Source organism: Echiichthys vipera, assembly GCF_963691815.1.
Source record: "Echiichthys vipera genome assembly, chromosome: 6".
Classification (NCBI taxonomy): Eukaryota; Metazoa; Chordata; class Actinopteri; order Perciformes; family Trachinidae; genus Echiichthys; species Echiichthys vipera.
This window is the reverse complement of record NC_139831.1, coordinates 8,895,201-8,907,843: the sequence shown is the minus strand read 5'-3', so window position 1 is coordinate 8,907,843 and position 12,643 is coordinate 8,895,201. Positions and strand designations below refer to the sequence as shown.

The window sequence follows — 12,643 nt, the reverse complement described above, 5'->3', positions numbered from 1 at the left end:
ACCATCCAGATGCACCCTCTAAGACTTTAATAAGCAGTTTGCTGAACTGTAACTACATAAAACACTGCTGCATTTTGCTTCGTGCAGTGTGGAGGCATCACCCAAGGTGATAACATTTTTACAAAATAAATGCAATTAATTCAAAATGAAGGCCACATGTTTTTTTTTTTTTCTTTGAGCCATAATAACGCATACATGAACATTTTAAACATGATTGACCACGTTCCCTTTTGTGTCTGGACAAGTCTATGGGATTTAGTGTTCAAAATATTGTATATAATAGTCTTTGCATGTGTGGACACTTGGTTACACAAGGACAGGAACAAGCGCATTTTGAAATTTTCAGCTGATTGTTCATCAATGTCTTACATCTAATCTAAAGCTTCTGGGCTGTCCTTCCCTCATGACTCAATCACTTGTTCTACAGATTGTTGCTTTGCCTTTTGTCAAATGCCTGAAAAGACCTGGCTACACACTTGGTGTTTTAAACGCCATTATATCTAAATGGCTCGTGCACACCTGTGGTCAACTTGGTCTCTAGCAAGTGTTTGAAATGAAAATGTGTTGAGTTGAATATAAAACACACATTACAATAAGTTCACCTTTAATAAACAACAGACCACTTTTGATGCTGGATAATGAAACCAGAAATGATACAAAAGCACAATAGAAATCACTTAAAGCACTTTAAACATTATTTTCTCTTGTGTGATGATACACTTTATTACACACTACCCATTTGTCTTTTACAGAGCAACACTTTGACAAACTTATTATACAAGTTTGATTGTCATTTATAATACTGTATTATGGATTTCTACACTGACCTTTTCAATAAACAAAGGCTCAAATCCACACCACACCAGTAAGGTCCCATAAGTTGCAAATTGTTTCCTAGAAAACCATCACAGTCTAATAACAATGACAACACCCTGGGAGCACCCTGGCCCACCCATTCAGCTATTTTTTTTTCTCTTTCCATAAAAGGTTACAAGAACTTGACAAACTGGAGACGTAACACACCTCATCGTTTGGCGACATATCATGGGTTGCCTTTCTATGAGATGAGTCATTGCAATCATCTAACACATAAGTACTCGTCATCTTTAAGCACACAGGTGGTTCTATTATAAATACTGTATCAGGAGGTATCTTTACAAATCTACATGTATTCAGTGGAATATAAGAAATCTGTTACATAAGATCTTACGGCATGCAGCCTACGTTAAATAACCGGTGCAGCGAGCCCACCAGAGTCATCGTAGTTATCACACCCTGCTCTCTATGCTCTGTATTTTTTTCAACAAAAATATTGTGCTTCCTCAAAGAGAGGCTGATATTACAAAGGCAGCAAATACTGAGTCCAAATGTACAGTGGCACACTGCAGTAAGACACAAAATGTCCACCTTGTTTGAGCTAGAGTTAAAGGAAACAAGGAGGCTAAGACAATAAGAAACAACGTGGCCATCCCATCAGGGATAGGGAATCACATTTCGATAAACCACTAATCTGCTATCCTTCTCAAAAGGCGCTTTGAGACAATAAACAGTAACTGCTTACGTAAACACACACATAAGTCAACTTGCTCTACAAGTTTCAAGAACAGAGATGGGTGTTGTTCCGCAAGCATACCCTGAGTTCATAAGTTACAGGCAAGGCTTGCTTGCATTAACACAAGGAAAGTATATCCTGTGATCACAGAGAATACAGCACAGAAAAACTTTAAAGGAGATAAAGTCGAAAAGTCAAAATCAGAGATAATCTGTGGCCTATAGTTAAGGCAAAGTGGTCAAGACACCAACCACTTTGATCCAAATTAACAATTTCTATCTCCACAGAGCAAGTTTAGTATGAAAAAACCCAAAACATTTATAACAGACCTGCAGGCAAAGGTACATTTTGATTGATTTAAAAGGCCCATTTTATGTAACAGTAGCTGGTACAATCATTGCACATATTTAAAAAACAAACTATGGTTGTAGAGAGAAAAACATTAAAAATATATACATAAATAATAGCTGCACACTGTGACTTATCTGACACTATTAAAACTGCATTTACAAAACCCTCAAAAAATGTGTCAAAATTTGACCAAATGGAATCAAATAAAAGTTATTAACGCTTCTTTCACACTGTTATACATTCCTAATGAAATGATGAATTGACCAAGCCATTTCTTCAACCTCAAGGCCATCATTAAATGAGTCTTATGGGAAATAGCAAAATATCACTATGTTGTTGATCAACTAGGTAATACCACTATTTCTAATGCCAGCAACTTCAGAATGAATGATCCTGTTGTTATGAAGGCATATTAGCTTATGTGTGAACACGCTTGGTTTATCCACTGAATCCTCAAGGCAATTTATGTGCTTTGTTTGCTGTGCACTGTGAGCTCCCTCTCTGAGCTGATGCTGGTAGAGGTGGTCTCTTTACGGCTGTCCCTTGACTTCCTCTCAATTGTGGGAGAGGAGGATGTTGTGCACTCTTCCCAAGTCCGCAGGGGGAAGACTCGAGCAGTCAGGCTGGGCAGGTGAGTCTGGGTACCGAAACGTCCCTCTGTAGTTGTGAAGCAGCTCTCTACGGCAGAGCTCTGGCTGGGACGGCCCTGTTTGCAGAACAGGCCACAGAGCAGGGCTAGGAATTCCTTCCTCACACTGCGGTGCATGTAACCATAAATGTACGGGTGGAGGCAGCACTGCAAAAAGAAGAGCACAAGGGCAAGGGAGGACAGCCAGGGGGGTACAGCTGCTCTGGCACTCATAGATATAGTATTTAGTATACTGTAAGGCCCCATGCTGAGGATATATGAGGACATAATCACAAAAACTACCCGAGCTGCCTTGCAGTGGTAGTGGAAGCGTCTGTGCCTAACTCGAACAGGGTACCCCCTGTTTGGACCATCGGGTGAACTGCCCTGCTCGGGCTGGGGCTGGGGCTGCCGCTGTGGACTGCTTGGTCCCTGGAAGTCCTGTGGGCAGGGCTGGGAGTAGGATTGTGATTGTATGGGGTGCACAAGTGCGTTTTGCCTCCGAGCTGCTCTGAACACCATCCAGTAACATCCGAGCATGATGAGCACAGGCAGCCAGAAGGAGAAGACGGACACCACAGCAGAGTAGGACAGGCTAGAGGACCACACCACTGAGCACACATTGTGATGGCGGTCAAAGTCAATGGCCCCCCAGCCGTACAGGGGAGGCGTACTCTGCAGGAAACTGAACACCCAGGTGCAAATGATCAGGTTAGTGCCCAGGTGAGGGGTCATGCGAGTGGGATAGGACAGTGGGTGAATGATAGCCAGGTAGCGATCCACAGAGACAACTATAATTGTGTTGACCCCGGCAAATGCAAAAAGGTGCATGAGCACCACCAGAGCCTGGCACAGTCGGGCATCCAGGGGCCACACACCTGGCACGGTGGCTGCAATTGCAAAGGGCATGACTAATATAGTCTGGAGAAGGTCTGCCAGGAGGAGGTTGAGGACGAAGCGGTTGGCCACATGAAGAAGCTGAGGCTTCCTCTGGAACACAAGCAGAACCACCACATTCCCAAACAAGGACACACACACAATGAGAGATATGAGCAACATCTTCACCACACTGTTAACAGTGGAGGACCAGAACAGGTTTTGAGTGGAACCAGAGAAACCAGGCTCCCAGGGAACATCAGTGAAATTTGTGCCCATATCGGGCACCTGAGAGCTTGTCATTGTTTGCATGTGTGGTCTCACATCCAGTAGACTGTTGACCCAATGTCAGGTTAGTCCCATCTCGAAAAACAGCTCACGTTGGGTTTGTTTTTCAGGGTGCGAGAACAATAAACTGTGGTAGCTGCTCCTCCTTATTCAGTTGATTTCAGGTGTACAATTCAACATGCTGCTCTCATTATTCCTAAATGCATCTCACCTAAACATGCCACATCATCCATTAGTCTATATGTGAAAACAGTCCAGTAGACTCATCCACGAATAGCCTGTAATGCAGGAGATCATCAGCACCGATTTGCTGTTCATCGTGACCACTGATGAATCCATTCACCCACCGAACGGCCCTTATTCTTCTTGCAGCCCACATCTGCAGGGTGAAAAATGGAATTTGCCTGGCGACCATAAATGCCGCCGTTCAGCCTGTCAGCATCGATAGACAACGTCCAGACAGTGGCAAATATGTCGGCTTCCTAATCTGTAAATGATGTATAATACCTTCAAATGATCAGTTTGTCTCTGTGATGCGACGCTTTGCGCGGGGATGCTCACTCTCTCCTGCGCTCGGTTTTCATCCCTTCGCTCCCGTTGCAGCCTCAGCTCCAGTCAATGGCAGCGAGCTTTCACGGCTCAGCTAACATACGCTGCGTGTCTTCACCCAGCGGGGGTCTCTCATCCAGACGAGCATATCTGTCCCTTCGCTGCTCCTTTCGGATTTTATGGCAAATGAGACATTTATTATTTTATCAGCTCGGATTCCTCCTCAACAGGCTTAGGCTACTTACAGTCGGGTCTTGTCTGCGAGATGTCAGGAGAGGAAAAAAAAAAGCACACAAGGACACCTGCACCGAAATCTCCCCCGCTGGCGCTTGTCACCGACACCCTCCCACCCGCCTTTTCCCTTTTGTTGTAAATGTGCAAGTGCATTTCACGATAGTCTGACACTTTTTACTTTATACATGGTGCAATATAGACACAACAAGAAGAAATCATGGGTTGAACATAGGCTATAACCTTGTTCATACTATGGCTATTATTTGTAACCACTGACATGTAACAGTCACATTTATAGATCATCATAGAAACAAGTTCACAAGAGATGCATTTCATTTAGTCTTTAGTTCCCCACAATAAAAAGGCTGAATTTGAATTTCGCCTATGTGTCTCAGACAGTCTCACAGATCTCCTTAGTAACAAGTGATTCAATCAGGTGGTTGTTTGTGATTTTCACATAATTAGATGGCTGTCATGGTCGAGAGCGACTCAAGCAGACCTCCAGTGCTGCAGGAGTCTCTGCAAAGCACCAGGCATCTCTGCAGAGCAACAGGCATTATAGAGGTTTGGAGTTATACTGTTGAGTATCAGCATTTTGTAACATACATCTGGTGAAAAACTATCAAAAATATAAAACAAAGAAGAAGAATTCCTGTATTAGTCCCGCGAATGGGGAAATTCAATTTCACTCTATTATTTTTCATTTTACACACACACAGGCCCGAAATACACACACACATGCACAGACAGGACCTGTATACATGCAACCAATGGAGAGATGTCAGAGCTCGGGGCTGCCAGTGACCGGCGCCCCGAGCAGTTGGAGGTTCGGTGCCTTGCTCAACAGCACCTCGGCAGTGCCCAGGAGATGAATTGGCACCTCTCCAGCCACCAGTCCACACTCCATTCATGGTCCACACAGGGACTCAAACCAGCAACCCTCCGGTTCCCTGCCCAGTCACCTATGGACCGAGCTACTACCGCCCAAAACCATTGTTAAAGCCTTCCAACAGAAAGAGTCCTGAAACACCACACTTTGCATTTGCCCATATAATCTGTTGGTAATATTATAGCTAGATATAATTGGCAAAGCAATCTCACCTCATGGTCTAACTACGGCTGGTCCTGTTCTGGTTCTTCATTAACATTTGTCGCCAGGAGTTGTAGCTGTTCAAATTTCCATTTTCTTTCTTTTTCGAATGTTGTCTTCAAATTCAGAGACACCCCGCCCCACCCCATTCTCCTGAAATTTCATAAAAAATAAGGTAAATGAAAAAAAATGCCCTACTTGTTTTAGTTTTGCACTGGTGTACCTGATCTATAGTGTTACAGGAACCATCCCAAAGCACCAGGGGATAATTCATATTTGATCTTAAACTACATGTTATACGTGGCTGCAGCTCCGTCTGATCTGTATAGACTTGATAGCAATACACCAACCTTTTAAGAAACACTTGGCATAAAGAACAGGCACTTAAACTTAACTTTAACGTATTTATTTACCGATGTCAAAAGGACAAGAACAGCATATTCAACCTCTGACACTACAAAGCTGAAAATTAGAGCTTGATTAGGTCTAAATATAACAGAGTAGATAAAAGGAACACCATTATACTGAGATGAAATGTATTTACATGGAGCTTCTGACAATTAGTGTTGATGAATGTGTGGATAGTTCAGTTTTCATCAAAACACATCAACCTCTCCCCTTTGAATGCTTGTATAATGTACATATTTGTAAAAAGACACTATTTTTGTATAGCTGGAAACATAAAAATTGCTTCAACAAAAAGATGTCATTAAGATGCACGGATAACAAAAACTACATTGCGCAATCCGATTAATGAGTCTTGCTCTGTGGCCTACCAATCAATGCTCGTAATTAGCCATTTTATTTCAAGTCTTTGCTCATAGGGAGCTATCAAAAAGCGCTTTGATGTGATGCTCAAGCACTCTGTGTTTTAGATTTAGATTGCAAATGAAATGCTGGTTACTGCAAAGGGGTGGGGAGACGTTTCCTGTCCTTGTTGAATGGACTGTGGTTCAAAAGGAGACCCACAGGGCTGCTGCCTCATGGGAATATTAGACTGTTAATATATGTTCGCAGTGGCGTCAGGTGACCATCTCTCTGTATTTAGCTCTGTCATGCGGTTTCTCTCTCATTCACTGTCACTCACTGACACCTATGGGCCAATAAAATCAAACACACAATTGGGAGAAAGGAGTAGCTCTGTAAGCTCACAACACAAATATTCAAATTATTCAATCTTTTGGTCTCTGCTGTCTATCTCTTTGTCTATTTATAATAAAGTTGAAAGTTTAGGTTGAAGTTATTGCCAATTTGAGTCTTGAATATGCTGGACTGGCTCCGAACTCATGTGGTCTTGACAACAGTTCTGCTGACACTCAGAACAATGTGCAGGTAGAGTTTTAATGAGTGGCTTTTGGATGCGGCACCCATCCCTCCCACCAGTGGCGCACAGCTTCAGAGTGCCTGATTTAAGGGATTCTTTATTTAACACCTGCATAATATTCAGTGAGGGCTACACGGTGGTGTGGTGGTTAGCACTGTCGCCTCACAGCGAGAAGGTCCCTGGTCCAAATCATGTGTTCAAAGCATGTGTAATTGCATGTGTAATTGATGACTCTGTAGGTGTGAATGGTTGTCTGTCTCTGTTCGTCTCTATGTGCCCTGCAATAGACTGGCGTCCTGTCCAGGGTGTACCCCGCCTCATGCCCAATGTCAGCTGGGATCTGCTCCAGCGCCCTGCGACCCTGACAGGGACTTGAAGATGAATGAATGAATGAATAATATTCAGTGACTCACAGGGTACAAAAACAAGTTACAGCATTTTGTACTGAACAATTAGTCTGTATTGTAATGGCTTTACCTCCAAAACCCCTAAATCTACTACAAAGCTGCATAGATTAATTTAATCAGGGTAGTAGTATTGATATGATGCTTCTCCATATACTGATTACAGTATATAATACAGTTCATTTAGTCTGGGGTTAATAGGGACTTTATTGTCATTGATTTGTCAAATCATCATACAGTAAGAGTCTATAAATGCAATGGAATGGAAAAAAGAAACTTTATATTGCCCTTAATCATTTCATTTAAACATAAACCTGGGAGCACTGACATCATTTCCATTTGCTTCAGATAAATCAGTTTCTCTCTCTCTGGCTGTTTATCCTCCATTATATTTTTGAAGGACTTATTTTAGGTCTTAAGAGACCGTATGAGTTGACACAATTTCAATCACATGATCACATTTTTGCAGATTTTTTTGGCCACTATGAAGCAGAAAAGATACAACTCACGCTGGTGTGGAGACAGATATTATATTAGATCTTAGGTCCTTTTGGAATAGTTTACAAAGTCTTACAAAGTATTCTACAGAGTTGTGTTGATCCAGTTAATGTCAGGGTTTTGGGTCCGGTGCACTCTGCTGGTCTGTTTGTGTACTGTTGGCCATGCCTTTGTTTGCAGACCATGTGCTTTTGTGTTTGTGGCTGTGACGCCACTCCCCCTGTTTTTCGGCCACTTATTGTCCACATCTGTCCTGCCAATTAGTTTGCTTGTTACCTTGTATTCTCCTGCCCAATGATTGGTCTCTGTCTCCCTATTTAAGTTCAGCCTTCTCAGTGTCCTTTGTCAGATTGTTTTGCAAGATTGTATGCCACACTGCCTGTCTTGGATTTTCTCTGTTGTTTGGATTACTCTGCCTGTTTTGGATTCACTCTGTTAGTTTTGATTTTTTGCACTGCCAGAAAGAGGTTTACCCTTTGTTACCTGATTGCTCTGTGGATTGCTCTGCCTCTGTTCCCTGGACACTTGTTGGACTTTGTTTATTTAAAACCTTAGTTTGGATTTTGTGCCTTCGGAGCTTTGACTCTTCCTGACTAACTGAAAATAAACCTGATCATTGAATCCGCTTCTCACCTGGTCTGCTTTTGGGTCAAAACCAGCTAGCCTAACAGTTAAACAATGCAACATCATAATTATTCTTTGTCATAATTGATCCACCATTCATATTTTAATACTTGATTAAGTCTGTCATTTCTTTAGCTGTGTCATACTTTTTGCACTACCTTGTTTATATTTTAAATTAATATTTTACAATCAGGAGGGCCAACTGACAAGCCCCTGTGTTTTTTTGCTCCTGTACATTTCAGTTGTTTTATTTTCTATTTTTCACTATGTACTGTGTGAATCTTGTTCCTGTTTACTGATCTATTATGTTCCTGCAGGAAGGGGAGGAGTTCTACAGTTTGATGACCTGTGGCCACTTCCTGCAGGAAGGAAAGCTGACACACCTGACTGAGGATAATAATGTGCAATATTTTGCAATTTCAATACCATGGGCGATATTATGTTCATTATCATATGCAATATATCTCTATTACATCATGTTATATAGTTTGCACTAAGACTCTTTATTTTTATATTTCACCTTTTTGATGCTCTTATCTTATCACATTTTTATCTAATGTTATTTTTTTCTTAGATTATTATCTGATTTTGTTATTGTTATCGTATATTGTTATTGGAGTAATCTGTAACAAGAATTTGCTTAGGGATTAATAAAGTCTTATTTTCATTCATTCATTCATCTTCAGCCGCTTATCTCGGGGTCGCTGGAGCCGATCCCAGCTGACATCGGGCGTGAGGCGGGGTACACCCTGGACAGGACGCCAGTCTATCACAGGACACATAGAGACGAACAGAGACAGACAACCATTCACACCTACGGGCAATTTTAGAGTCATCAAATAACCTAACACATGCATGTCTTTGGATTGTGGGAGGAAACCGGAGAACCTGGAGGAAACCCACGCAGACACGAGGAGAACATGCAAACTCCCCACAGAAAGGCCCAGGCAGGGATGCGAACCTGGAACCTTCTCGCTGTGACAGTGCTAACCACTACACCGTGTAGCCCAAGACTTATTTTAGAAAAGGTATTTGGCTGCCCTGGATGCAAGCTGGCAGCTGCCTAAAAAACACCTGCACCTGAGAAAAGTATGTAAGTAACAAACAGTTAGGTATTTACTCAGGTGTTTCTTTCTCCACTCACTGTGCGTTTGCTGCCTGGTTCATTGCACAGTGGCACTGTTCGGTACACACAACTGCTAAAAGCCAGATATGTTTTTCTCAGCTGGAGATGACAGAGACACTGAACTTACATTTGCCGAGTGTCCAGAAACGGGACTGAGCATTATTAGCATTAGCATTATTCCTAACTTTGCCTAACGTGTCCACTGCACGTTAGGAACCTACTGTGGTTTGTTTACTATCATGTCAGCCATTTTGAATTCCAGCATTTTGTAAGTTATGGCCTCTAGGAAGAAGTAGAAATAGGCATACAAGCTAATAGTTTCACAGCCGTGACATAACACAAACAATTAAATAAAAAGGGAAATAAAAATGTTTTCACCTGCTTCTAACACTAACATTTATGGTCGCCAGCACCAAATGGAAATAAGGCATGGGGAATACAAGGGCTAGCATCTGGCAATGTAGGCTACTGGCCCACGACGTTTGTGGCCAGGAACATAATGTTGCTCCATGTTTGCTGGATGTGGAATTATAGGCCATGTTTGGTAACATATCACTCATTTTAAGTATGTTTTGTTTGTTTTGATGCAGTTTTTAATGTAAGAAGAAGAATATGGCTGGTGGTCTGCTTCTAAGGAAATATATCTGGGTCTTTACACCTGCTAAATGTTCCTCAGTCAACTGTTTGTTGATTGTTCTTTCTGTCAGCTTGTTTTAATGTATTCTGCCCTCTGCTGGTCAAAACAAGAAAGGTTTTGTTAAATTAAGCCTGAGTGAAAGAAAGGAGGCCTACTTCATCAATCAATCAATCAATCCCTCAAAAATGAAATTCCTTTTTTACACTCTCTATACACTGTTGTTGTTAAATTGCACACAGGGAAAGTACACTCAAATGCACATACAAGACTCAGATGCAATAATGGAGAGGTGTCAGAACAAAGGGCTGTGACATACTGTAAATAGCACCCTTCAGCCTCCGAGCTCCTATGAGCTACTGCCACCAGTGATGGATTCTCATTCCCTTTTACAGTAACTTTGTCCTGCTCGGCTTATGTCAACAATGCAGCTTTTGGCATAAACAGTCAGGAAAACCACCACCGTATACCCAGATAATACCATATACCCAGATAACAACACCTTATTGCAGGTAATAAGGGCTATATGCATGATTATCAGCCATTGTTTCTAGACCAAGGCACAACATAAAAAACAATATGACAGTAAAAATAAGAGCAAACGTAACCCAAACATTGATTCTACTGTTGTCCCACCTCAAAACTCTCACCGATCCACTCCTTGACCCCCTGCAGCTTACTTACAGCACCAATAGGTCCCTGGACTACACAGTCCTCCATTTCAGCCTCCGACCCCGTGGACTCCTCATGAACCTCCGCCAGGATTCTGTCTGTGGACTTCACCGCGCCTGACTCCACCTGCATGTGGAACACAGACTCTTTGTCTGGGAGGAGGCAGCACATGAGGCAAGGAAACACATATCTGACTCTGGGCCATCAGTATCAATCTCCCTCAAGGCTGCATTATTCCCCCTCTGCTCTCCTGAAGTTTGTGCAGGAGACCGCACTCATGGTCCAGCTAATTTCCAGGAGATTGAACTCAACACTTTAAAGACAGTGGAGATGGTTGTGGATTTTAGGAAGAACACAGCCCCACCTGCTTCCATCACCCTGTGTCAACACTGTGGAGTCCTTCTGCTTCCTAGGCTCCACCGTTACCCGGGACCTGAAAAAAGCACAGCAAAGGATGGTTCGATCTGCCAAAGATGGTCCACTTCTACACTGCCATCAGTGAGTCCATCCTCACATCCTCCATCACTATCTGGTATGCTGCTGCCATAGCCGAGGACAAGGGCGGTCTGCAGCATATCATTCACGCTGCGGAGAAGGTGATTGGCTGCCTGTCTGATTCTGTCATCCCTCCAGGACCTGTATGCCTCCAGGACCCAGAGGCATGCAGGAAAGATTGTACCCGACCCCTCCCTCCTTGGACACAAACTCTTTGAACCACACCCCTCTCTGACAGGAGGCTGCGGTCCATCAGAACCAAAACCTCACACCCCCAAAAACATTTTCTTTCCATCTGCATTTGGCCGCATTACCATGGCACAGAAGACACAGACTCTTGTAGCCCCCGTAGACTCCAAAATACGTTAGATTAATGTCTTGTTACATTATTGGTCTATGCGTTACATTAACACTCTCTTTTTGGAGTTTTATCTCTGTACATTACATATCCCTTTAATCGTTAAACTGTAAACCTTTGCACATACCTGTGTCACTCTTTCATTTAAACAGTTACATTGTCCATCATTTCGATTCTGATTCTGATTTTAACAGGAATACGTCAAATCCAACAGGAGATAAAAAATTATCCAGACACTTGGGGAAGTAACAGTACAGTGTGTAATGTGCGGTGTGTATTTTGAGCAGGAGAACATACAACACATTGCTTATCCTTTGTATCTTGAGTAAGAATCTTTTATTTTTTCCCTTTGTTAACCATGATTTAGAATTAATTTCATAAATTTCAACACAAAATGCCCTGCCTTACAAGATTGATTGATTTTTTCGGAGAGCATGAGTACCTTTCCAGTCACACACAACCATGCCGAACTGACGAGATGAGCTAATAGTGAAGCTGAGATAAGTGAAGGTGGTGTCGTGAAAGTCTACCTTCATCAGTGAAATGAAAGCTACTTTACTTTTACTTTACTTTAGACCAGGATTGTTTTGAAATGCTATTTATTTTCTTTTTTTTACCGATATCCTCTGCTTCACAGACATATAAAAAATGTGAATATAGTGTGAAGTGTTTGATATTTGACATTAAAGAGGTTGTAAGGAATATTAAGGTCTTATGACATTAGAACCATTTTCTTGTTTTCATGGGAATGGTTTTAGAGTTTACAAAGATTATGTCTTAGTAACAGTCATTTGCAACAATTTCCCTTACTGATGCAATAGATCTCTGATTAGCAGTAAATAGTTAGATACAGACAAGGCCAATAATTTATATTGAAATCAACATTAAATATATAGGCTACTTTGAACTTATAATGTCTGAAAGAGAAAAATTATGGCAT

At 42.0% G+C, this 12,643-nt stretch overlaps 1 protein-coding gene across 1 annotated transcript; it reads right to left on the bottom strand.

Moving 5' to 3' along the window:
• Positions 1–2,366: 2,366 nt before the first annotated feature.
• On the bottom strand, positions 2,367–3,710 carry gpr101 (G protein-coupled receptor 101; the record flags this gene model as incomplete). The annotated part of the gene is made up of 1 exon (XM_083915665.1): positions 2,367–3,710. One exon carries the CDS (start codon positions 3,708–3,710, stop codon positions 2,367–2,369), a length of 1,344 nt encoding a protein of 447 aa, XP_083771791.1.
• Between the last annotated feature and the right edge of the window lie 8,933 nt (positions 3,711–12,643).